The sequence below is a fragment of the Neocloeon triangulifer genome, unplaced genomic scaffold (genome assembly GCF_031216515.1).
Source record: "Neocloeon triangulifer isolate White Clay Creek 2 clone unplaced genomic scaffold, ASM3121651v1 ptg000013l, whole genome shotgun sequence".
NCBI lineage: Eukaryota > Metazoa > Arthropoda > Insecta > Ephemeroptera > Baetidae > Neocloeon > Neocloeon triangulifer.
Window position 1 is genome coordinate 4,646,620 of NW_026775555.1, and position 25,788 is coordinate 4,672,407.

Here is a 25,788-nt window from a genome sequence, read left to right on the forward strand (position 1 = left end):
TATTTTTTGTTCTGACTAAAATAACAAAACGGAATTCAGAATCGGTTTAAGGTTTTTATTGGAATCAGACGAAATGTTAATTTTTCGTTTTCTTTATTGTTTTTAGTTGATATCATAACGAGGTATTATAAATCATTTATATTTACATAGCAAGCACAAATTCGTGCGTAAAGCAGTGATCTCGTCTTGATAATTATGTTTGCGAGCGATACAAACAATGTTTAAAATTCATGTGTTTGCATGAAAAAGACTAAATTGTTCTTTTGAAAAATAAGAAGTTAAAAAAAACTATAAATTAAAATCCAAAGTAAATTTCGGCAAAATTCAGCACGGAAATACGCATGATTTTAATACTCGTGGTCTCTCCGCGCTGCTTAAAAGTGAAATTCAAATCCAATAGGGAATGCTTGAAAAGTTCCAATCTTGTTGTAAAATATTTTATGGGTTAATTATGATTTTGGTCATTTTTTTTTTTTTTTAAATAGGGGAAATTCTCAATATTATTTAAAAATGTTACAAAAGAATTCACACGCAAAAAATTTGAAATACAAGACGATCATGCATCAGCAACTTAGGTAAAAGAAATATAGTGATGACAAGAATAAGCGACGATTATAAGTATCCAAAAGTTAAAGATGCAAGTTTTTTTCTTGACAGAAAATTTTGAAGTGTTAAAAGTTAAAATAGCGGCGAGTAAATGTTTTGCACTTTCTATATATAGAATGATTCTGACTGCATAAATTTGGACACTGGCTTTGTTAACAAGTCACAGCATAAGACTTTTTCAGTAAACAATACCATCAATATACCAGCCTTAGCGTAATGTAAGAAACTTTAGGTATAAGATTGTGTTGGGGGATTTGCTGGATGGTCTGTGGGGAGGTCTATAACTGACAGGACATCTGATGTCTTCTTTTAATGAGGATTGTGGAAGGATTCTTTACACAATATAATTTTAACATTACAGTATATCCATAAAAACAGGTAAATCAAATAATCACAGTTGTTGTAGCATTGCCCAATCAACACAAATATTACTATGTTCTCATCAAATATGAAAAATCTCTTGATATCACCACCGAGTTTTGTTAGCCTCTAGGTCTGTCTTGGTTTTTAATATAGTTTGATATTGAAAATTGTCCCGACTTGCAAACAAAACTCTTTTTTTGTCTTACAAGGCTGTTTTCAATTTAACACCGAAACGTTTGAAATCAATCGAAACAGTTAAAGTGGGCAAGCATCACGGCAAGGTGAAAGATTGTGGCCTCGATCTCTAGTCGACTCCGGCAAAACCTTGTGAACCTTCGATTGCTTTGACAAGCTTATCTCGTAGCTGCAGGTATGACTCGTATGGAGGCAGGTCAATTCGGTTGAAACTAAAAAAAATTAATTTTAAATAAACCATTTAAATGATTTAAAATTTAAATTATTACCAGGTGTGAGCTCGGGGATAATTTTCCGGAGAGCCCCACTTCTCAATGGTAAAAAGTTGAGGTCCATTGCTTCCGTAAAGCTCTTTGAAGCCATTCATTGGCACCCTTGATGTTCCTGTCACAAACTGCAGAAGGCGAGCTCTCATCTCATTGTTGAAAGACAACACAACCTGCGGAAATAATTAATTAGTTTATTTCCCTTTCCCAACTTGAACTAAAGGTTTCTTATTAATTTATTTTATTACTACTCACCCTCCAGAACCACTGCACAACCAAGTGATTAGGATGGTAGTCACCCTTGTAGTGGGTGTTCAGCCTCCAGTCCTTGACATCAATGTGCTGAATGCCGCACATGAGCAGCTCCAGTTCATTCTCGTCAAAAATTTTGATCAAGTTCAGCGGCACCAAGGCACTGAACCCTTCCAGAAAGGCTTGCATTTGTTCTTTTACTCGGGCTACAAATCTCCATTCAATGACAAGGCTGGAAGAATAAATTAATTAGTAATTCATTCAGGTTGGAGAATAGGTCGCCTTACTTAATGTATTCGTCTTTGTTTTCATTTGTGAGAGCAATGTTTGCTCCGTTTGGTTTCAACTCTCGTTGCGACGTGTGACCAAAACTGTCTTCGTCGACACAGAACGTGAGTTCCAGTTCCGATGGGTCGTTTTCCTTGATCCACAGCAACGAATTGTAATACTCAGAGTCCACACTCTCCATGTCTTTCAAGTCAATTTGCTTTCCCAGCATCATTTTGTAGAATGGACGAATGAAGAAGGCTGATAAGAGAAATCAATTAAACGGTCTGATTTTTTGGTTATCTTTGCACAAAAGTACCATCTAACAGTTTCCCGTGATAAACAGCCATTCCAGCTATTCTACCAATAAACCTAAAGTAGTTCAAATGCTCTTCGTTGCAAAGGCCAGAGAATGGGTTGATTTGGAGAGTGTAATTATCCCTGAAATTAAAAATTTTTAATATTTGAATTGCTTCTCTTTTAGGAAATCACTTACATGGCAGAATATTCGAAAAGTCCATAGTAGGGGTTGAACATCTCTTTCGAAAGCAAGAAGAACCACTCACGTGCTAAACCTCCGTAGTCTAAGCCAACCTCTCCCTCAAACTCTATCCACAACTTTGTCTTGAGCAAATCAGTTCTGTTGACATTACTGATGGCGTTGAATGAATCTTCTAGGATGCGTGATCGGCGTACTTTGATTTCATATTTGTTAGGTACATTGTTCTGAAAATTTAATTACCAACCATAGTAAAAAATTATTTAAAAAAAAGCTTAACTGAACTTACAGGCTTTTTCAACTGTGATTTGAAGTAGTCGTATTTTTTCTTGTAGTCTCTTGAGTAAGGAATGGCAGGCCCGGCTATATTAGGGTTCGACAGTCTTGGGTCTTCCCACTGCGTCGTCCTTGTGTCTAAGGGAATTAATGTATAAAATTACCACACGACACGATAGTTACGCAACAGTAAATTGCACAGAATATTATTTCTGACGCAGGTCATGGAGAAAGTAATTATGTGCTTACTGTGATCAATGAAGAAAATGCGTCCGTCTGTGTGAATCCGCTCCTCCCAACCTTCAGGCAAGGGACCCAGTTCGTCCTCAGGCTTTTTGATGGCAGGGTTGTTCACTTGGTTTGGCATCGGACTGGCCCGGCCACTTCGAGGGTCCACCCAGGTTGTTGCTCTCTCGTTGTGGTCGATGAAGAAAACGCGGCCGTTGGGAGCCATTTGCATTGTCCAGCCAGGAGGCATCCCTTCCGAAGTGAGGCCCAAGGCTTGTAATCTTGCCTCAGTTGGAACCTGGACCTAAAAAAAAATTATATATTTTTTATTAATTTTAATATATCAAATTGTTAACTTTTCATGAATTTCAATAAAATAATCAGAGAAACTTACTGCTTCAGAGTCGCTTCTCGGACGGGCTTCATTGTTTCCAGCATCAGTTGTATCGCCCTGAAGATACAAACGAAAAATCAAAACAAATAAGCAATGCAAATGAACAATGCAATTCAAGGCAAAAAGCAAGCACGAGCGGATTTTTAAATTGCAGCATGCACAGGCCCGTCACCTCAGCTTCACTTTCTCCGTCAGTCTGCATCAACCTGGCCAGTCCGAAATCATTCAGAGATTCACGTCTGTCGCCTGAAGCACTTGCAATGTCTGATTGCGAGTCTGACTCGGCAACCACTTCGACGCCTTGCTCGATTGGCTCCGGGCCTGGAGACGCGGGAGGATCATAATCTTCGATGATCAAGTCCTCGTCCTCTACCTCTGGCGATTGCTCGCCACATTCACTTTCATCGCCGTCCACTCCGTCATCACTGATTTCACCGTCAGATCGATCATCCTCCTTAAGATTCACAAAGAATATGCAGCATGCGAAAAATAAAGTGCAAGTCATGCACATTAGTTCAAAAGAAAGTGCAACCAAAGCAGTCCAGTGTTTAAAATTTCTCAAAAGAAACATGCATAAAAGTTGAAATCAAACCATACCTGAGATAAAGACCCTGAACTTCTATTTGATTCGAGGTCGTCTCTACTGATGTGAAATCTGCGCTGGAACTCCGTCGCTGCCGACTCTAAACTTCTCTCATGCTGCGTCACATTCACTTCGCCTGCTATGTTGCCCTCCCTATTAGTAGCAAATATAAGTTTTTTTTTCAATTACACAAAATTGTTAAGTTATTACTGTGTGGGGCGCTCCCATTGGGTCGATCTGGCGTTGTGATTAACAAAATAGGTCCTGCCGTTGGCGTCTTGTCTCTCTTCCCAACCAGCAGGAAGCGGCAGCAACTGCTCCTGGTTCGGAACATTCACCGGCTGAAATTATTTTATCACATTATGTTCTTTTTTGTTAATTTTTGTCCCAAGTACCTGTGCAGGAGTCTCAACGGACCCCGTTGTGTTGGCTGACGCTATCGAGTCCACCATTTCCCAGCCGGTCTCTCCCTCGGCTGCAGAAGGTTCCTCCTCGTCTGTGCTCCCTGCGCTGGCCTCTCGAATGTAGGCGTGGTAAATTTCTAGGAAACCTTTTACTCTAGACTTGGCACTGAAATTGTAATTGAATCATTAAAATTTTACAAATTAACTTTAACTTTTTTTACAACCTTCTGGGTCTTAGAATGTATTGCTTGGACAAAATAATGCGGCCCTCTTGCTCTTTGGGCAAGTTTTGCAAAGGAAGTTCGACTACGCCGAGAAAGTCGTCTCTGGTCAGTCGGTTCTCGTCGAAAACCTGCAGCACTAATTTATGTTCCGAAGGCTTCACTCTGAAAACAAACTCCTCGTTCCACTGTGGCTCAAGAGTCTGCGCAAAACAAACAAGATTTCAGCACAATGATTTAAGATTTAACACCAGAAAGTAGTTTTCAGGTCGCTTACCCTCTTTTTCGTTCTGGTCATGACAGAGTCGATGGTCTCATCGCCCTCGAGTGTGTTGAGATCTATTCTGACATATGGGTCACTAAAACAAAAGATGGTTTTGGTCTCTGAATTTAATCAATTTTTATCTCTCACCTGGCTCCAAAAATATCCTTCTTGGCAAGATTGTGACCTGCCACGACACGCAGCCGCAGTCTTTGTGTGAATTCATCCGCCTGAGAAACAAAATTGAAAATTTCATAAGTAATTAAATCAATACAGAAAACGGTCGCACAAAATTGGGGGAAATTGAGGAAGTTTAAACGAATACAAGGTTTAAAAAATTGTTTAGATTTGCACCGTTTTCTGACCAGTTTTGCGCACTGGCTCGAGGGTGAATCATACCAACTGCATTTTTTTTTATTATTTACTTCAGAATGCAACTGGCACTGAGAAAGAGGGGGACGTAAAAAACTCTTGGATTATTAAATTTAGCGCTAGCAAAACAGAAATAGTGTTTATCGCTGTTAACTTGACCTTCCACTGACAGTTTCAAAGTTGCAACGATGCAACTTTTTCCTACTAATCTTGACGTAGCCAAAAAAGGGAAAATTAATAATTATATGATCTTTTAATTTATAGAAAGAAGAAAAATTGCATTTAAAATGTAAAGTAAAATTAAAGAAATTCTGGAAATCAACAGAAAAATTTAAGGACAATTTTTATCAAATATTTTATTTCTTTACATGACAATTTTGAAATGAGTTTAAATGAACAGACTGAATTGACGTAAGTGGAAAATCGTTGGTGAAAAGATAATTTCTTTGTTTTTTTCCTTCTCCACCATTATTATCTTGATTTTCTTTTTCCTCGTTGCAAGAGAAACCGCAATTGAAAACAAAATAAAAGCAAGATATTTTGTGTGTGCGTATTTCTGGCTGCTGACATCACTCCTCAGTCAGTCAGTTTTGCTGAATTAATGCATACAAATGAAGCGAAGGTCAAAATTCGCAACTTCCAATTATTAGCCACCTTAAAAGGAACGGCATTCGTGATTTAGGTTAAAACACAATCAACTGAATTAAATCAAGTCGAATTTTGAAAATGAAGTGAATCAGCTGAATCATTACGCAAGAGTCCCTGATAATTTGATTATACAACAAGAACATAAAAATTGATTTACGACCTGGCTACGAAAATCTTAAATAAATCAACTCGATATTAAATTATATTCAAGAAAGATTAATAAAAAAGAATAATTGGCCATCGCCATTGACCGTCGAGTCGGTCTGACGCAAATGCGAAACGAGTTATTCACCGTCTATGTATGTGTTTAACAAGGTTTAAAAAAAGCGTGTCAAGTGCAGGCAGGTGAATTGGAAGCGCCCCTGTCCTTGTCACCTGTCCTGTCCGTCAATCGGCCAGCGAGCCGAAAAGTCCCGTTCCCGAAAAGACGTTCGGCCTAATCGCGTTATCTGCCGATTGCAAAAGTTCTAGGACGAGGCCTTGAATTCTCCACACCTCAAGGGATACAATTCTTTCGTTCGGCCGTAAACATTACGAGTAGAGCAAGAAATGGCAAAATATAAAGGCCGTGTCGCTCACCGTTCTCGGCTTGAATCCGTACTCGCGCCGACTAAGAGCCATTTTGCCGACGGCAGCCGCGATTTCGCATTAATCCGTCCGCAATTGGGCGTTTTTATCACCACTTCTTACTCCGAGACCATTATCAACGCAGCGACGGCAGCAGCAGCTCTCTTCAGGCGAATTTCTCAATTCATTCGCATTCTGACGTATGCCACTCCCACCTCCGCCACACACACCACTCGAGAGTGCCACTCTCGTGCGTGGTTGCCCGATCGAACCCCGACGCACGCACTGCCCGGCCACCCTTTCGTGTCGCCCTGAAAATATACGCCCGACCTCATTGATTTTCTAAGGTTTTTTTGCAGTGGTAGAAAAGAAAATCGTCCCGAAAAGTTTCTTTGTCCAGAATCTTGAAATTAAGGGAGATTTTTGGCGCGAAAAATGCCATATGTTCGAAACTTACGCCGATTTTGTTGAAAGTTGGTATGCAACTTGCACTACCCTTGGGTGTTCTGGAATGGCTATCAAAAGTTGCCCAATTTCACAAGGGAGGGTAGTTTCCATTAAAACGCATGTTAAAATCGATCAAATGTAGGCAACAAAAGCGTCCTCTGTGTATATAATTTGCCTACATCTGATTTCTCCAATGTAATTCAAATTATACAAATTATACATGGTCTACATGGAGTTTAAGTGGCAAAAATTAAACAAGGAAAATTGGGCAAAAATTAATGGCCGTCCTGGGGTACCAATAGGTAGGAGAAGTTGTACACCAATTTTCATCAAATTATTATTAGTATTTCTATCAATCGGTTAATAAATCAAATTTAAAATTTAAAAGCTCCTTTATAACGCTATATAAAAAAAAAATAGAAATGAAATTATGTGATAAATAATTTCGCATTATTTATTTTTGACCCTCAAAATTTTTTGCAACTTTTTTTATTTTTAATTTTTTGTGTGTAAAACGTTGTATGCATAGCAAAAAAAGGGTAACAAAATAAACAATGTCATTGTTTGAAAGAACGAAGGCCGTGAAATAGCTTTTTGCTGACTTGAAATCCTATGACAATGCTAAATTTTCAATGCAATATTTTTTATACTGCTCTATCATTTTCTCCTTCTCTCTTGATCCATATTAATATGTTGTTTATTCGCCTACAAAAAATTTACATAGAACATAAAACAAATTGTTGAAAATATTGGCATATAAAAAAAATAATGCCGGTTTGTCCAACAATTCCTTTTTCTCACACAAATAGTGTTCAAAAATTAATAATAATAATAAAAATTAAATAATGATGATAATTACTATACAAAAATAATTTAATTCAAAATTAAATAAATAATTAAAGAATACTAATAATTTATATTTAAAAATTAATTAAATTTGGAAAATTTAAAAAAAGTTTCGCCTTATATGATTTTGTTGCTACTTTGTTGATTTAAAATTTGCATTTTGACCTCTAACAATGCGCGAGACTTTTCTTGATTCAATTAGCGCCCGCTCTGCTTTTGGCACACTGACAGGGGTATGACGTAGCAGGATTACTGTGGTGCGATTTTGTCGTCACCAAGGACTCTTTTACGAACAATTCTTATTGCGGTGCGCGGCGTAAGAAGTACATTGTGTATTACTTATTAGACTCGGCGCACTTCTATATTTGGGCGTGTGTTGCGCGTAGGAGAGAGAAAATTAACGACATCTTATTGTTACTCCACCATGAGCTTCTGTTTCCAAGTCATATATTATAACAAGACACCCCGTTATCAGCAGATGTTTCATGTGCACGTTTTATATAACATGCATAACGCTTTTATTTTCTCTCTGTGAAAGCAAATTATAAAATTTTTCCATCTGCATCAAAATGACCTTCCTTGTGCTCAAACTAATATTTTGTTTAAATATGTAAAAAGAAGGGGGGAATTAAATATTTAAAAAATATATTTGTAAATTTAGCCAAGAAATGATTTTAACCCATTTTAACATAAGTTGTGTGTTTCATTTAAAATAAATTTAATTATAATGTTTTATGAGATCAAGAAACCTATTCTCTTTAGTTCCTTTCATTTCAATTAAATTGATTACATTTGATAAAATCATAATAAAATAATTTGAATATTTATATTGTCTAAAATAAGAAAAAAGAATTCGATTAATACCCAATAAAAATCCACTAAAATAAATCAGAATGAAACACATTTTGACTTTTGTACCAACTTATTTGACTGATAAGAAAGAATAATTATTTACAGAGGTTAAGCTTTTGAAAATCTGATCCACCAGAAAGCAAGAATTATAACCAGAAAAATCCAGCCGACTTAAAAATTTGAATGTAGGACACATTTACGGAGGACTCGTAAAAATGCAGCTCGTTTTCCCTGAAGAAAATATATAGATAACAAAAAGAGAAAGTCATAAAACATAATCGTCTGTGAAGATAAAATGCTTTTACGTTTTTTGTGAATTTTTGTGCGGTCACATACAGAGAACATACGTGTATTTTTCCATGTAATGCTCTAAATATTTTATGGCGTGTGATAAACAATACTGCCGTTTTTATATTTGAAACTTTTATAGTCTTTGCATAGAAACCGATATACGAAATATTTGCAACAATAATCTGCAATATCTATAAATTATTGTTAACACTTCGACACCAAACATAATAGGATCACTAGACTAGAACACGCTCTCTAGATTAATAGGATCAACAATAACACAATAAAAAGAAGCATTGTCAATATTTTGCCGTAGTTTTGGGTAAATTATTCCCTTCAATTAATTCTTTTTTAATATTGTTCTGTTAAAAATTCTTCCTTGAAAGATCAATTTACTTATATTCAGTGGATTTTGGAATTTTTAATAATAATTAATTTTATTTATAAAGTATTAACGGTTTATTTAATGATATAAGTTAAATATATGTAACTAAAACTGAAAAAAAACAAAAAATTTTATCGTTGGTTTAATTTAGATTAGAACAAAAAAATTTAATCCGAGCATTAAATAAACACAACAAGAAAATAGGTAATTTAAATTATTAATTAAAGTTTTTTTGTAACAATAAATTTTCAAGGTCTTGTTAGATTCGAAATGAGAATAGGTGGCGAAAATCCGGATAAATTCACGTTCTAATTACCTATAAAACCTCCAGCGACGCACGGTAATTAACTTATTTCGCTAACTCAATTATTTCCCCATTCCGCGAGTCTCGGAGCACAACAGAGCTCGGCGACGAACGCTTATTAAGGGACTAGCGCGTATCGTGCACACGGAGCAGAGCAAAGTCGGGGCCGCAATGCAAACACACACGATATGAGCTGTTTATAATTAGCCTAGTATGTTCAAAGCGCATAAATTAAAATAAAACCACAAGCATATGCTCATCACGAACTAAGCATTCAGCAATACTATGTCAAGTTTAAACAAAAAACTATGCAGACGGACTTTGGCCAAAAATCAATACTAAACTATGCACGAGAGATTTTATACCGCTCAATAAACGCCCAACAATTGCAGCAGAAGGGAATTTTGTATGGAGGTGAAAAAATTGCGGCTCTTGCCGAGAAGGGATGACGAAAGACAAAAGCTCGAGCGCTGCCTGCCCTTTCGGAAAGTGTTATGGAACATCCGCCGGTCGCGCGTATATAAGGTTTTTATATAACCTGCGGACAGACTGCGGGACGCCCCGCAAGTGCTTAACTCTTTGTTTTGCGCGAAATAATTATAATACATGGATGCATTTTTGCAAAATAATAATAATATAATCCTGCTCACCGGTCCGTACTCGCGGATTTGCGCGACCGGGATTCTCCAGCCGAGCAGACTGGGTCTCCTGCGGGACCACGAGTTGTTCCGAGATCGGTGCGTGGACGACGAGGAATTTCGTCTCTCCTGCGAGACGATCGGACTTGGGTAGGTGGTCGGCTCGACGACACTCACTTCCATGCTGCAAACGAAATAAAATGCGTCCCCGAATTGCTAATTATAATCGAGTCGCCGCGAAATTTGTCTCATTTTGCCCGACGTGGATGCTGCTCGAGTTTGGCTGGTCGACTGCGACACTTTGCGCTGCTCCGCCGCTGCAGCCGACACAGTCGTGTATTTTTATTCTTTTTATTTTCCGCTGCTGCTGCGTGTTCTGTCTGCTTTGCGCGGCGTCGGCGCACATGGCCCTGTGCAATTATATATATTATATTCGCCCACTCGAATGTAAATGCACGCTATATCGAAAGGTGAAAAAAGTGTCGGGGGGTGTTGGAGAGAGAAGGTGTTATGTTTTGAGCTTGTTACGCATGCAGAGGGATGTGAAATCGCGGGGTCGATTCGCGCGCGTCACACAATAATTATCCCTCACGGACGGTGCAAAAGCCCATATAAGGTTGTAAAAAAGTATTGAAACTATTGAATTAAAGATTTAATAATAACATGAGCATTCAATGTAATTCTTTGATTTGGCTGGCCGTGAATTTTGCCTACATTTTTACTTAACAAATAAATTGATGTAATGCACTTATATGCACTGTGAGAAAATAGTCGTGACATACTAACATGTTCTTGTCAGTTTTCATTGCCGCCAGTATGTGAAGAAGAAAATAAGAAGAAAGGAAAAGTGAAGCCTTGATCTCAAACATGTCATATAAACATAAAAAATATAATCAATTGTTAAATAAAAACGTTTAAAAATATTATTAATTTTAGTCTCTTTAAAAGTAATGACAAAAGTCTTAAATGGAATTGAAGAACACTCTGGCTTATTCCTCGTTGCAAAAATGGTTTTTATTCGAAAACAAATGGCTTTACCAGTTTCGGTCATGGTCTTCCACCCTATTTCATGAGCAAGAAAAATACCAAAAAAATCAGCAAATTTAAAAACAACATTTTATCAAAAATAAATTTTAAAAAAAAACCAACCAATCTATTTTGCTCATGAAATTGGTTGGTACTTGAATTTTGTTTGATTTTGTTGTTGTTGTTAAAAATTTGGTTTTCCAATTTGGTGATTTTTTTTTACATTTTCTTGCTCATGAAATAGGGTTGCAGACAGATTGAAACAGAGCCGTTTTGTTTTTGAAAAAAAAAAAAAAAAACGATCTCTTCATTTCCATGATCATCTCCTCGAGTGTTAATGTATAATAAATTTATTTATTTTAATGCCTTTATTTATTACTTCCAACTTCCAACAGCAAATTACCGAATGTGCATACTGGCGCCTTAAATTTAGCCCTTTTAATCCCCCAACGCTCATTGGCTACGCTCCTGAATACGCCACTGCTCCATCCATCGATGGCCGCAGAGTGGTGGGGGAAAAACAATAACAAATCCACGCGGTTCTCGATTGCAAAGTACGGCTTTTTGGATCATCGTGGTTAATTTTCCTCAAATTAAGCATGGCGAAAAAGGGAAAGGTGGATGAGGTGGATTCCTCTGATGAGGAGATCTCTTCTGACGTCGAGGTAAGTCGATCAGAGAAATAAATAGCGACGGAAATATATATGACACGCGAACGCGCATTTTGCAGGAGTCTGCAGAAAGCATGGACGAGGAGACGGATTCCGGTGGAGAATCTGATTCAAATGATGCTAGTGTTGAAGCAGAAACGAAGCCTAAAAAGTCTAAAGAGAAAGAGAAAATTAATGCCAGAACGCTTACAGACCAGCAGCTGATTGTGGAGGTAATTTTATTCTAGAAATTACATATTTTTTTTTTTTCTTTAATAAATTTATTTCGTAGATTTCCAAGTTGAAGAAAATTGCCAAAGTGTGTAAAATTCACATTATTCAATCGTTAATTCGCAAAGCAAGGAAACTGCAAAGTCAAGTTGACAAAGATCCTAAAAACAAAGAGAGAGCAGATCTCCAGCTCGAGAGCATGGAAGCAATCAAGGTTCGATTTAAAAGCTTTGCAAAAATTCACTAAAAATGTTATTTTTTTCTATTCTTTTTCAGAGACTTGGAGTTGAGGATGCTGTGAAATTTGCCATCACTAATGACTTAAAGACTTGCCAAACTGTCCTGAGTTCTGTAAGATTTTAAAAATGTGTATAATTTTTAATTTTTTTAAATATTTAATTTAAATTCCAGAGCACCAGCAATACAAAACAAAAAGCCATGGCAAGAGTTGCAATTGAAGCTAAATTGCGTCAGTACATTACAGAAATAGCAGCTAAGTACGACGGCTGGGATGAAGCTGCCTCTAAATTCTGCCCCGAAGCAAAAGTAACAAAGAAGAGGAAATTCCGAAAGCGGAAGCCCAAAGCTGACAAAAGAACCAAGAAACCCAAATCAAAACGTGCGGAATCTTCCAAGAAGGAAAAAGCTGTGAAATCAGTTGAGAAAAAAGTAGATGAACCAGACGAGAAAAAAGAAGACATCATTGATTTAAAACATTCCAACAAAATACCGTCAAGCACAAAAATTGAGAAGGACATAAAAGAAGCCAAACCAAAAACACCGAAACAGAAACTCGTAGAAGAAGCTGTAGAAATCAAGAGTCCCTTATTGAAATTCTGCAAGAAAAGTCCTGTGCAGCCCAAAGTGGCAACTGCAGTTGTGAAGAAACTAGAAACTCTGCAAGATTTGGAGCAACTCTTTCATGGTACTGTTGCTGAAGAAAATGGTGTCGAAAATAAAGGCAAAAAAGATTCGTTTTTCTTGTCATCCGATGGCCTGGAAGTTTCGAGCGACGAGGAAGTGCAGAAGGATGAATCCGAGAGCAGTGAAGAGGAGTACAATGACAAGTCGTACCAGAGCAGAACTTACCACGCTCGAAACAAGGAACTGAATGAACGAACAAGATCCTCATTTGGAGATTTGCATAGCAATGCTAAGAAGGGGCAGAAGAGTCCTAAACCTCGAGACTCGGGAAAAGGGTAAGGTGAAAAAAATTTCAATCGATTTGTTTTTTAATGAAAATAATTACAGATTCAAGAATGGAAAATTGGGCATTGAGAGAAGAAATAAAAGTGGAGATTACCAAGAGAAACAAAGACCACCTTCACAGGAGGCAGAAAAACTCCATCCTTCGTGGGAGGCAAAGAGGAAGCAGAGTGCTATTCAAATTTCCACCACTCCGACAAACAAGAAAATTAAGTTTGATTGAATTTTCTAAAATTCCTATTAATGTTCAGACAAAATAAACATAACTTTGTAAATGAATTATGGAACTTTATTTCAACAACTTAAAATGGATATCCTAAAGTAATATTTACATTTTAAAACTGCTTGTCTACAATAAAATTGTCTTCTATAGCCAAACAGTTTAAATCTCCCAAAGTTGCCAAAAGGTACCGAGCACAGCTCTCAAAAACTTAAAACCCAACGGACTAGTTGCGATGGCCAAATAATCAAAGATGATGTGTCTGAAAAAGTCTATTCAGGGTAGAAGTACTTTACTTCGTCATTGGAGTATCCGTACGGCGTTCTAGGTGGCTCGGCATACTGGGGAGTGCCAGGATAGCCGGTCGGAGTTCCGGGATAGCCCCTGTTTATTTGGACAGAGGGAGGGCCCTGTGAGGGCGGCGGAACGCTGTCTTGTTTTGCTTTGGAGGATCGCAGAAGAACAGTGAGCTCGGTTAACACAAGTTTCGTGATCTTGACAACAGCAAAGTGTGCTGCGTACTGGAGCAGCATGGCTCCGAACCCTTTGTACAGACCGGCGACCCCTTCCTCTTGCTGAACAGTCTCTAGGCAATCTTTGGCTCCAAGGTAGCTGGATAGGATGGGGGTCACCTCGTAACCCGAATCGAGGTTGTCGATAATTGTTCGTGTGCCCTGAAGGTGCAATCTATAATTTTAAAATAAATAAATTAAAATAATTTTTTTTTTTAATATAATTGAAAAATTTAATGATTTAAATGTTTTTTCACCTGTGAAGAATAGTTTCAAAGGGATAAAATAGTAGATCGGAGGCAATGTCCCGAACCAAACAGGAGGCCAACTCAATATCCTGGTTGGGAGGCTGGTTGATGAGATCTTTAGGAAACGCACCCTGTTAAAAATAAACATTAGTTTTCAGTTCTCAAAATTCTCTCTGAGTTGTTATGTTTTTACCCTTCTGCGCTGCTCCTTTTTCTGAGTAACCTGAAGAATCCTGCTTGTTGCTCCTTGAACAACCATGCCGAACAAATACTTCAGCACGCAGTATGTGACCGTAGGCACAACAAGGGCCCAAACTGGAAGCATTCGGCCTTAAAAAAGAAAATATCATTCTTGATTTTAATTTTTTTTGTTTAATATTTGGTGTACCATTTTGAGGGCTTCCCCAGCTCAATAGTCTACAGGCCCCTTCTTTAAAAACGTCAAATATTCCTGGCCGCTCACTAGCAATTTCACTTTGGACCGTTTCCACCAGACTTGCGGAGTAAAAGGGTGTGACGATTGCAAAACTTATGCTGAAATCAAAAATCAAATTATTCATTAATTTAAAAAATATATATATTTCTAACCATTTAAGCAAAATGTGTTGGCCCAAGGATCGCAACGAGCTGTTGGCTGTAATCTCCCTAAAAGTTTTAAAGTCATTGTTAAAAATTATATTTTGAGAAGCTTAATTTTATGCTACTTTGGCCAAGGGGTAAACTTCGAAATGACATCTTCGATCGCCAAATTTACTCCTCGTATCAAAAGAACACTTCCAATTCCTTTCCAAAGGGTTGTGATTCCTTGGCGTTGGTGCAGTCTTATTATGACGGGAATCAGGGTGAGAGGAACAAGGTGGTAGCGGATGGAGCTGCTATGGACCTGTAACATTTTCAACATGAAAATCTTCCCAATTTTCCTATAATTTTAAATTGCATCACTTTCTTTTAGCCAATAAAATACAAAAACGTATTCATTATAATTTTTTTGATAAAATGCTCTTATTTTTTCATATAAAAATTTACCTGGCACTGACGTCTCAAAACAACAAATGGGTGGCTCAGTAAGTGCTCCGTAATCAAGCTAGCCCATCCGACTCCAATGCCGACGTATCTTTTCACTTCCAAATCTGCAGACATAAAATAAAATGAATATAATGATAGTATTTTATAAAAATAACATTAAGGCTGCTTGAGAAATATAGTGGATTTTCTATTATGCCAAAGCTGTCGACTGGAAAAACCCATTTATTTTGAAATTCTGAAGCGCAAAACCAACCATCCTGAAGTTCGGCCTCTGCAAGTGCGACCTCTTGCAGAAGCTGCTGCCTGGCAGAGGCCGAGGTTTGCGTCTGCAGACGAAGGTTGCGAGGCCTTCGGTCCTGCTGTCTGTCCTGCTCGAGTTTCTTTTCCCATTCTTCGCGTTGTTCCTGCGATAACTGATGAGCCAAATACATTTGATAGTCGTCGATGCCCGCCATGTTGCAGCTGAGCGAATTTTTGAAAGTAAGCGCTCTCGAGCCGAATCAAAAGCGCGCTAAAGGTTGAAAAAGTTTAAATGTTCTTCTTCACAAGGACCACACAAAAATAAAATGTTAAAAATTATAGTTTGTGCGCTACGTGGGACTTAAGTCACTTAAGATTAAAATTTAAGATTATTAGTTCCATGCAAAACAGTTTTCAATAAAATTAATAGTTTCTGGAAAGTTGACAAAATTAATAATATTAATTTTCATTATATTATAATACTTAAACATTTTTTTTTTAAATTTTCACAGGCATGCTTGTGTTTAGGTCTCTTAATGAAAATAAATGTTATAATTTAATAAGCGATGAACATGATTTATTTCATAATAATCATTTTTATCATCATTTTATATATTATTTTAAATACCGCTCTTTATTTTATAATAATGGTAGATTTTTTCTTGAAATTCATATTTCAGCAAGTACAATCTACAGTATATTGTGTACAAATTTTATTCAAGACATGTAAAATATTTTGAAAAGTCAATTTTTCAACAACAAAAATCATGAAATAAAAAAAATCACACTCAAATTTAAATAATTCAACACACAATATGTGTTTTGAAGTATATTGTCGATTAAAATTAAGTTAAAATGACGCTTTTATCAGAAGAAAATATTTTTTGTAACTTACAAGAAAAAACATAAGTCTTGTAAAAATCCAGATGTAAAAAAAAAAAAAACAGCTCGCTCACCCTACAATGCCGGCTGCTAAGTTTTGAGGTAAAAAATGATGATTTTCATATTGATACGGTCGATTTTGAACATCAGAAGAAATATAAAAATAGTTTCAGGAGTATCAAGCTAATGACTGTATGCACACTCACACAGAATCACTTACTTTAATCATGTCAACTACATTTCTTTGTTTGACTTTAGCACTGTGAAGAGAGGATATTTTCACCTAATACTGATATGGCTCTTTTTTGCATTTGTTTGGGAGCTACGATGATGTCGACAAAAAATAAATTCAAAGATATCTTCGCACATCTCATGAAATGTACAGATTTGTGTGATATAGTTATTTACAGTGTTTATCAAATGCACCCAAATATGCAAACCTCAAACCCACAGCTACATGATTGATCACAACCGTAAATTTAAATTCAATCATTCCAAGATCTTAATCATCTCATCTGCGCACAACGTGGCCTTTTCTGTGACCTAAACATCTACGATGACACCAATTTTAAATAGCAAACAAATTACACAGAGACTGGATGAGCACCAGGTCTCTCCACTCAAACTTAACAAAATTCTTTACAAATTAAAATGAATGTTCTCCATGCATTGCTATATTACGGCATTAACAGATCGATGGGGGGAGCATAAGATGGCACAGGATGGCAAGACAACACTGAGCTTGTGTTCTAGGAGATTAAAATGAGCCGCTTGCGATCGCAAAGCACACCTGCGCGGGCAACGAATCATTTTAATATATGAATAATTTAATTTTCAAATCAGATTCTCCACTTGGCACTATTGGAACAAATTATTGCACCTTCAGATAAATAATTGTGCCCCGTGCAGGTGTCTTTGACAACGGCAAACCGAGAAAAATAATGAACTTCGCCACTAGCACACTGAAGATTTCGTCAACTTGTTCATCATAACGCTCTAAAAAAGTCCTGCAGTCTTGTAACCGTACTTCTGTCCAACGTACACAGGTCAAAATCAAAAGTCTTCTTGGTGACTTCGTACTTGCCCGTTTCCGTGATCAAACTGACCAATCTCTGCAACTCGTGATCATCGTCCAAATTCATGATCTTCCGCTGCAGTTCGCGAAGTTCTGACTCGTATTCTGGTGTGATGTCTGAAAACTCGTCCCTCGAGTTGTTGATCGGAAGTGGAGGAGGAGGCAGCATGTCCTGACTGTTCAACGAAGAGTCCTTCTTACTGACTGGGGGCTCGACTTCCTCGTCGGAGTCGGTGCTCCTTTTTCTCTTCCGCTTCTTCTCCTCGTCCTTTTTGCTCTTCTTGTCAACTTCCCTCTTTTTTGGTCCAGTGTCTCGTTTCGGAGGAGGCTCCTCCGATTTTACCCTCGCCATAGGGAACTCCATGTCTTCGTCGCCAGACATCGAGTTGTTTGAGTCACTGTTGTCTTCATCAGAGAGCTGGGCAAAAAGGGTTGAGAGAGGGTTTTTGACTGGTTTTTCTCTTTGAGATGAAGGTGAAGGCTTGTCAATATTCACCTTCGTGGGAGCTGGCGGACTCGGTGAATGTGGTTCCGGCTCTTTGAATTTGGCTTCATCGCGCGCTTTCGGCTCGCGCTTTTTGTCCTTGCCCTCAGACTTCTTCTCCTTTTTCTCCTTGTCTTTCTTCTTGTGTTTGCTCTTGTGCTGCTTCTCCGGCTCCCTGTGCCTCATTTTCTCCTCAAGTAAACTAAGACTGCTAGTTGGCTTTGGTGACTTCTTTGTTTCCTTGTCCTTCACAAGTTTGTCCAACTTGTCGCTGGAGGGCTTCTCGACAAGTGGGTACTTGATCTTGGTCTCTTTCTCGTCCTTGTACTTCTTGTCCTTTTTCTTCTTCTCCGCCGGCTCTTCTTTCACTTTTACCTCCTCTTTGACCTTCACAGTGGTCAACGGACTCGATGGCTTGGCCATTCTCTTATCACTACTTTCTTTGCTGCTGCTCTTATCACGTTTTTTATCCTCCTTCTTTTCTTCCTTAGGAGTGACGGATTTCACCTTATCATTTAAAGAAGTCTTCTCAGAGCTGCTGCCGGGTTTTACGATAGGACCTTTGCCTCCTCCCGAGGATGTTGACGGTTTTGATGTCGAGGGTGTTGCCAAGTGCTTCTTGGGATCTGGCGACACTTTTGTCTTTTTAATTGGGTCGCCGAAGAGCTCCGAGAATTGGCTAGTGGGTTTCATCTCAGGCTCCTGCAAAGATAAGACGAGCCAGTCAGGGAAATTAATTTTGCTATTTTTGCATCAAAATTAAACCTTTTTGTGCTTCTTAGCTACTTCTGGTGGTGGCTTTAAGTGACTTGAGCTTGAAGACTTTTGTGATTTACCAGTGGCATCTCCAAATGCTTTATCATTAACAGGTGCGTCGATTCCAATCTGCAAAATATATTTAAGATTTTTTCATAATTGTGCAAAGGAAATATTTAATTAAAGGATTAAATAATTTTGAGCTGAAATAATGAAGTTTCTGAGAAATTTTTAAATGACTTCAACATGTTATCTTTCTCCCCTATTATTTTATTATTAAATTCCAAGTATCCAACCAAACCAGCACCACTTAAAAAGCAGAATTCCCTAAATAAATTTGTATCTTACGCCTTTCCACTGGGCATGCATTTGCACCAGTTAGTTAATTAATAGGCGAGGGCTTAAAACAAAAATTTGACACTCACGAGACTCTCACTCACCCCTCCACCCTTGAGCAACTTTTTGCGAAAGTCCCCTGAAGGATTGGTGAAAACGTATTTCTCCCTCAGTGCTTTGACAATAGCTGGGCCGGTCGACTGTAGGTTCAAGTCGTAATTGTGCTTGAATTTCTTGGGTTCGTCTTTGTTCTTGAAGTAGATGTCGATGAGCAAATTGAAGCCGGCATAGCCAGACTCCTTCACGCTGTACGGGGGCTCCTTGATGACTAAAATAACAGCAAATAATTATTTTATTTTTGACTCCTTAAAAATCCTGTTTAATAAGTACTTTTGACGTGCACATGCTAATATTCTCACCTCTCTTTGGCTTTGGAAACGTCTCATGCAAGTAGAAAACCACTTTTTCCACAAAGTGACTGATGTCCGCACCGTCGGCTCCTCTCACGAACACCTCCCAATCGTGAGTGTATCCCTCAGGAGTTAGTTTGGTCCTGATGGCCGCCCGGTGTCCAAACTCAAAAGTAACTTGGACGTCCTAAAAATTAATAATTGATTTTATTATATGTAATCAATAATTTAATCAACCGAAATGTGTGACGCGCTAAATAAAATAATTCGCAACTCGATTGTCATGGCCTTCGATCTCTCTTTAACACGCTGCGATTGATCAATGTAAGAAGAAATACAAAGCACACTTCTTTACCGAGTAGGCCATTGCGAGATTTTTGCACAAAATCTCAAAAGTTGGACTCGAATTCGGGGGCTTGTCACATGCTGGGCGAGATTCCTCGCGCTCACAGCCGACCTCGGCGGCCTCCCTCACGCATTATTTCAGAGCTGCTGGCCTCCACTGTGCGCGAGATGACCCACGGATTGCCTCACGAACTCGGCGCCCGCATAATCTGCAAACAGAAAAAGCGCCGTTCCACCATCAAGCGTTCCCGGCCCGAAATTCGGGACGCTCACCTCGCACAAGCTCGAAGCGGTGAAGCAACCGAGATGCATGCGACTGGATGTACACAAAAATAAATTATTGGGCGACCAGAGAGATTACTGATTACTGTTTTGTGCTCGTCATTTGTCTTTCTACCAATGGCTAATCGTGATGCGCCGTCTTCGTATTTGCCGCAAAATCCGAAGCGAACGCGATTAATGTGAACTCGAGAAGGGGGCGTGGCACGGCTAGACGGGATGGAGAAAGAAAACACTGCAAAATAAAACTCGACCCCAGTATATTTTGCTTAATTCCACCTCTGTACGGGAAATTACTCGTTGATTGGGAGCACATATACAGTTGATATTATCCGGTAAATTAAAAAATTAATAATAAAACGTCGAATCATATCATTTTCCACTTCCACTTAATTTCTAGTTCAAAACACGCCCGCAGACTTCGGTGAAAAGAGCTCAGAATTGTTTTATTTTGGTAGAAGACATCAATTTTGAATTCTTTAAGTAAGTAATTTTGTTCTCTTATTTGCCAAACTATATTTAAATTTAAATATAAAAAAATAGCTACGTAAATAAATATTTTCAAATATATTTAGATCAATTTATTATGAAATTTTATTTAAACATGTAATATTTAAAGTTAAAGTTTACTTTAACTGTTGCATGTATTTTTTTTATACTGAGATTTATAAGAATGCAGATCCACGAAAATGTATAATTGCAATTTTCAATTTGGTTGTAAAGTGCGGTGCCGTAATCTTTCCAGCAATGAAGATGGAGGGCAGTGCTGAAAACGTGTCCACCAACTCCGAGTCTCCGACCAGAGACACTCCAGGCCGCGAAAAGCTCCGTTCTTGGCTCAATCGGACGCTGAAAATCGAAATGACCGACGGTCGAGTCCTGATTGGGTCTTTTCTCTGCACCGACAGAGATGCCAATGTGATCTTGGGCAACTGTCGAGAGTATCTCGGAGGAGACGAGCTGAGCACCACCGAGGAGCCCAGAGTGCTTGGATTGGTCATGGTCCCTGGAAGGCACATCGTCACTGTCCACATCGACGAAATGCCCTACTACTGCTCCAAAGAAGAAATTGTCTGATTATTTTACAATATAACCAAAATAGTCTGGTATTATTTTCGTGGATCTGCTTTGTCTGTGCAGCTTTCTAACATCCTGTTTGAACTTTCAGTGTGGTCCAACAGGACATTGGCAAAAGTGGCCACTTACGGCGCCGTAATAACTGTGAGCGCTGCCTTTTACATAAAATCCAAAATCGAAGACCGTCTGAAGAGTCAGCCGTATTTCAAAACAGCTCTTCGGCAGTTGGAAGAACATCCTGGTGCAGTGAAGTTTCTTGGCAAACCAATCAAAATGGGCAAAATGTACTTAGAGGACAGTGAAAATAATTTTTGTCACGAGGGAAAGGCCCAGTTCCAAGTCAACGTTCGCGGCACAAAAAGCAATGGGACTTATTTCTTCTGGTCTGAATTCAATGAGGAAAATAAATTGTGGACTGTGAATAGGGCAGAATTAGAGCTGGCAGATCAGCCTGACAAAAGATTAGTAATTAAATAGGACGGATTAATTAAAATTTCGTTTTTATCTTGTAATAAATGTGTTGGACTAATAAAAATTAGAAATACATGAAACTAAAAAAAAATTACTGTTTTATTACAGAAAATAATTAAATGAAATCCCATTATGCAGTAATTAAATATTTATTGGAATTTTTAATTGAATTGAAAATTTGGTTTTAATTAAAAGAAAAAGAGATAACGCAGGGAATGAGCAACCTTTTATTATTCAAAAATAGATATTGATTTGAATCGACTGCGAGTGAGAAGAGTTGCGTGCTGCAAAGGCATGCTGTCCGCTTTTCATCGGAGTCACGCAGGTTGCCTATAACCGCAAATAGCCATTCGAGTCTGCGCCCTTGTGTCAGAGGCGAACCACACAGCTGGCTCCGTTTGACCTTGTCGGGGAGGACCAGCCTTGTTTTTACTCGATCGTCAGCAAACAAAATAAAAAATGTTTTCTCTTCATGGTCTGGGCACCTGCTTTATCACCTAATCGAATCGGCAATTTCCAGAGGTGAGACTTAAAAGGTTAATATTAAAGCAAATCGGAAATTGTTTTTTTCTCAGCGAACTAGGAGGATCTCAATTGTTATGACTGTTTGTGATACCCTTTGCTGAGAAACTGCGACGCCAATAAAATGCCGATTTATCCACAAAGTTCATTTTGGCTTCTGGCCTTCTTTTCTGCGTTTAATGAGGTACGTAGCGGGTTAAAATCGTTCAATTCGAAGCTAATTATTTACTGTGTTTTTACATCACAAGGCTAATGCATATTACTGCGAGTGGAATTTGTGTGACATCAACTCGTACTGCTGCGGTGACAACCAGTGCTGCAGCAATTCCAACAGCCCATGGTATATTTGGTGGTAAGGAACTTATTTCATAATTAACACACCTTCAATTAAATTTATGATGTAATTACGTAATAATTTTGCATCATTTAATAACTATTAATGCATTTTTAGGGCTGGTGCATTTGTGATGGTTTTATTGATGTGGACTTGTAACGGAATAATGAGATATTACCGAGCAAAACCAAACCAAAACGTTGGAATTAAATATCAGGTATTGTTGTACTGGTGCTTCTTTTTTCTAAAGAAGGTGTTGATTAAAATTTTTGATTTGCAGGATCTTGAATCAGCAAATCGCCAGCTAGATGATAAACATTCGAGTCGATCTCCTCCTCCTTTGTAGGCTGTTAAGGCTATAATTACTTTTGATGTGATGTAAAATATTATATCCACACAACCCGCTTCAAATTTAAAATTTTTAGAAAAGATTGCCTTCTCGGATGCTGATATTGATGGATACACCATTAGTTCAAATTTTTGAAAGTACAGCCAATCTTTCTCTTCATTTTTTTAAACATAAACGAACTAACATATGCCTTCCTCCAAACTTAATTGTCCTCATAACAAGTGAATAATTTTAAATTCTGAAAACGACCGATCTGTTCGCAAGTAACGACTTGTGAAAACCCTATTCCCCTATTTGTATGTAGAGACATTAGCTTGCGTTTAGACAGTTTTTCGAGGAGACAAAATGTCGCAATCAAAACATTATGTGGTGTTGTATATCAAAGTAATAATTGTGAATCTGGAATTAATGTTGTGATGGCACTGAAAATTTTTGGATTGATATATATTTAATGTTGATCATGTATAATCTTGTGGATTGTTTATTCATGAGTCGAATCAAAGGTTTGAAAAACATTTTAACAGAACTGGTGCAATTTCAAGGGTTCACATTTACGAATGTAGGAATGTTTTTGCTTTTATAAAAAATATTAAGCGATTGTTCTATTTTGTATTGAAAGATCAGTGATAACTGTACATTGGCTCTAGAGTGAAAAAGTGATTGTACTGATTAATGTTTTAGCAACATATCTTTAGGTATGAATTTAATTGGTGTTGTACTTTTAGACCTTTATAATTTGCTTCATTCTTGCATCAAGGAAATCATCTCGTAATGCATTTTCTAATTTTTCCACAGCACATTTCTTCCTAAAATATCTAGTCAAAACGTAAAGCTTTTAAATGAAATCTAAATAACTGAAAATATTGCTGGATTGAACGTCCATTATTGTACATTTTATCAGATTTAATCTCACTTTACCAAAAAGCCAACACACCCTTCTTTATCCAATGCACATTATATTTGAAAACTGAACACATTACCTGAAAACAAACACACCTGTAATAATAATAATACTACTTGTTGTCTGCAAATTGACTCTTTGATGGCCTATCAGGAAAATTGATTTAAAGAGACTGTTCCAAAGATTGTCCTGCATTTTTGTCCTGCGAGTTACGACGGTTAAAACTCGAAAAGAGATAATATTATTATATAAATATTTACTCTACGTTGTAAGAAACTCTTGAAGCAAAGTCTATTGTAGTTGTAATAAATAATAACGCAAATCCTCCCTTTTTGATGATATAATAATATATTCTTGTTACACACATTGCAATTCAGGCGGATGAATAATTGTAATCAAAGTGCACTCTCGAGAAGGAATATAGTACTTAATTATATTGAGAAAGAAGAGAATAAGCAAAACTTATTTATGAACTCTTGTTATTTGCGCTGTTATTGGTCAATGTTGTATAATTATTATTCCCTGCGGAGTTACATAAAACTGTGCAAGGAGTGCATTCAACGCAGGATGTTCTTTGTACGCCTCAAGACGCAAAGCCTGCTGGTGTCATAAATATATAAAAATATGTACTGGACTTAAATAGGAATAAAAATATTTCGCATAAATAGACTGCATACATAAGAGAAAAAATTGTTCTTTTTTAATTTGCACAAACAATTACTGAAAACACCAAATTTAATTTACCCTCATAAAATTTTGCTCTATTTTCAAATAAGAAAAAGAGGAAAATATTTGAAAAGGAAAAAAATGAACACAAATTTACTACTTTTTGTAAATCAAACGCTCTTCCTCTCAGACATAAGAAGAAACATTATTTTTGTAACTATATAACAAAACTTTTTTTTTTAAATCTTATAACATCTAAAAATAAAATCATATTTTGTTGGACACGAACAATAAATCAGATTAAAAGGCGTGCAAAAAGCGCAAATGCGCGTGGACAAAATATGCAAATAAGCCTCCATTGTGGTTCGGGGCGAAAATTTCACACTGCACGCGGTTTCGAGTGGGTGTTGTTTAGTCGAGTTTATTACAATAAGTTGATTTAGTGGTGCAATAAAAGGAGGCAGCAGCGCGCAAAATTAAAGAGCCAATTCAGCGCCCTAAAGATGTAATGCCAAAGCAGCCCAGGCAGCAACTCCTCTGCTCATTCTCTCTCTCTTCTTACTCGATTTATATTTTATTCCATGTGGGTTTTAAGGGAGGTGCTGACTTAAGGTCGAAAAAGGAAGGTTGCCAACGTGTAGGAAAACATTATGTGCCCTACTGCCTTATTAGGAAAGTCGAGGAACCCACGTATTTGTAATAAATAAATACATAAAGAAGGGTTCAGCCCCGCTCGCTCGCTCGCTGGCTGGTAAATGATGATGGCCAGCTGGCTCGTTATTATACCAAACTGTCAGACAACTCTTTATGCGATAAAAGGCAGTGGGTTGCTTGGCGTTTTTTCAGGCATTCCGGCTCAAATTTATTCTTATTATCGCATTATCGGCTGCCGCGCCGAGGGAAGTATAAAAAATGGCGCATTGTGCGCTAAATTACTTACTTGAAACTTTTAGGTGTGTGTGAGTTGTGTGATACCTCGGCCATTCTTGTACTATGTCGCCTGTAAGTGGTCTCGCGGCGCAGCAACACCACTTCTTGGCATTAAGATTGCAATCCGAAACTTGAACCGATTTTATCGCAATTCATTTTTCTCGCGCTCCAATTACTTTGACAACTTTTTGGCGTTATTTTAATTAAAAAAGTCGCACCGTGATATTTAAATTATATTTTAATTTTTGCACTTCCCTTTATTACCACCTCTTGACAAAAAAAAAAAACTGCTTTCTGATGGACGTGTATTTTGTCTAATCAGCCTCATTTGAATATACACGGCCCCTAATGAGCTGTGTAATTATCTCTTTTCGGCTGCTCATTTGATGGGCCGATCGGGAATTAATTATTATCTCGTGTAGCCGTCCCTTTTTTATTATACCTGC

At 37.7% G+C, this 25,788-nt stretch overlaps 6 protein-coding genes across 11 annotated transcripts; 3 read left to right on the plus strand and 3 right to left on the minus strand.

Annotated features, from left to right (window-relative positions):
* Nucleotides 1-76: 76 nt before the first annotated feature.
* LOC132198878 (E3 ubiquitin-protein ligase Nedd-4) lies at nucleotides 77-10,469 on the minus strand. 4 transcript variants are annotated; one of them, XM_059623150.1, is made up of 17 exons: nucleotides 10,179-10,469; nucleotides 4,967-5,046; nucleotides 4,832-4,913; nucleotides 4,558-4,757; nucleotides 4,325-4,499; nucleotides 4,140-4,270; nucleotides 3,944-4,082; nucleotides 3,519-3,800; nucleotides 3,347-3,403; nucleotides 2,974-3,256; nucleotides 2,738-2,862; nucleotides 2,446-2,675; nucleotides 2,269-2,390; nucleotides 1,970-2,210; nucleotides 1,686-1,914; nucleotides 1,434-1,603; nucleotides 77-1,376 (listed from the first exon to the last, which is right to left on the minus strand). In XM_059623150.1, the coding sequence occupies exons 1-17, from the start codon at nucleotides 10,347-10,349 to the stop codon at nucleotides 1,274-1,276; spliced, it is 2,820 nt and encodes a 939-aa protein (XP_059479133.1). In that variant the 5' UTR covers nucleotides 10,350-10,469; the 3' UTR covers nucleotides 77-1,273. The 4 variants fall into 4 exon arrangements, with proteins under 4 accessions (XP_059479133.1, XP_059479134.1, XP_059479135.1 ...); XM_059623151.1 differs by lacking the exon at nucleotides 10,179-10,469 and adding an exon at nucleotides 6,416-6,596; XM_059623152.1 differs by lacking the exon at nucleotides 3,519-3,800 and having other exon boundaries at nucleotides 10,179-10,468.
* A 1,242-nt stretch (nucleotides 10,470-11,711) lies between these two features.
* LOC132198623 (DNA ligase 1-like) lies at nucleotides 11,712-13,552 on the plus strand. Its single transcript, XM_059622749.1, has 6 exons — nucleotides 11,712-11,857; nucleotides 11,923-12,075; nucleotides 12,135-12,287; nucleotides 12,350-12,424; nucleotides 12,485-13,272; nucleotides 13,325-13,552. Exons 1-6 carry the CDS (start codon nucleotides 11,792-11,794, stop codon nucleotides 13,500-13,502), a joined length of 1,413 nt encoding a protein of 470 aa, XP_059478732.1. The 5' UTR covers nucleotides 11,712-11,791; the 3' UTR covers nucleotides 13,503-13,552.
* On the minus strand, nucleotides 13,553-15,741 carry LOC132198624 (mitochondrial outer membrane protein SLC25A46-like). Its single transcript, XM_059622750.1, has 8 exons — nucleotides 15,539-15,741; nucleotides 15,286-15,389; nucleotides 14,964-15,142; nucleotides 14,848-14,904; nucleotides 14,648-14,793; nucleotides 14,453-14,589; nucleotides 14,269-14,390; nucleotides 13,553-14,186 (listed from the first exon to the last, which is right to left on the minus strand). Exons 1-8 carry the CDS (start codon nucleotides 15,738-15,740, stop codon nucleotides 13,772-13,774), a joined length of 1,362 nt encoding a protein of 453 aa, XP_059478733.1. The 5' UTR covers nucleotide 15,741; the 3' UTR covers nucleotides 13,553-13,771.
* Nucleotides 15,742-16,140: 399 nt separating this feature from the next.
* Nucleotides 16,141-20,354, minus strand: LOC132198869 (protein AF-9). 3 transcript variants are annotated; one of them, XM_059623141.1, is made up of 7 exons: nucleotides 20,087-20,354; nucleotides 19,824-20,022; nucleotides 19,478-19,655; nucleotides 19,148-19,386; nucleotides 18,732-18,851; nucleotides 17,979-18,668; nucleotides 16,141-17,900 (listed from the first exon to the last, which is right to left on the minus strand). In XM_059623141.1, exons 2-7 carry the CDS (start codon nucleotides 19,833-19,835, stop codon nucleotides 17,394-17,396), a joined length of 1,746 nt encoding a protein of 581 aa, XP_059479124.1. In that variant the 5' UTR covers nucleotides 19,836-20,022; nucleotides 20,087-20,354; the 3' UTR covers nucleotides 16,141-17,393. The 3 variants fall into 3 exon arrangements, with proteins under 3 accessions (XP_059479124.1, XP_059479122.1, XP_059479123.1); XM_059623139.1 differs by having other exon boundaries at nucleotides 16,143-18,668; nucleotides 20,087-20,350; XM_059623140.1 differs by having other exon boundaries at nucleotides 16,144-18,668; nucleotides 19,163-19,386; nucleotides 20,087-20,347.
* Nucleotides 20,355-20,367: 13 nt separating this feature from the next.
* On the plus strand, nucleotides 20,368-21,722 carry LOC132198871 (uncharacterized). Its single transcript, XM_059623142.1, has 3 exons — nucleotides 20,368-20,427; nucleotides 20,493-20,575; nucleotides 21,261-21,722. Coding segments are annotated over exons 2-3 (387 nt in total). The 5' UTR covers nucleotides 20,368-20,427; nucleotides 20,493-20,574; the 3' UTR covers nucleotides 21,647-21,722.
* Nucleotides 20,369-21,402, plus strand: LOC132198872 (N-alpha-acetyltransferase 38, NatC auxiliary subunit). The gene is made up of 4 exons (XM_059623143.1): nucleotides 20,369-20,427; nucleotides 20,493-20,575; nucleotides 20,838-21,198; nucleotides 21,261-21,402. Exon 3 carries the CDS (start codon nucleotides 20,840-20,842, stop codon nucleotides 21,167-21,169), a length of 330 nt encoding a protein of 109 aa, XP_059479126.1. The 5' UTR covers nucleotides 20,369-20,427; nucleotides 20,493-20,575; nucleotides 20,838-20,839; the 3' UTR covers nucleotides 21,170-21,198; nucleotides 21,261-21,402.
* Nucleotides 21,723-25,788: the final 4,066 nt, after the last annotated feature.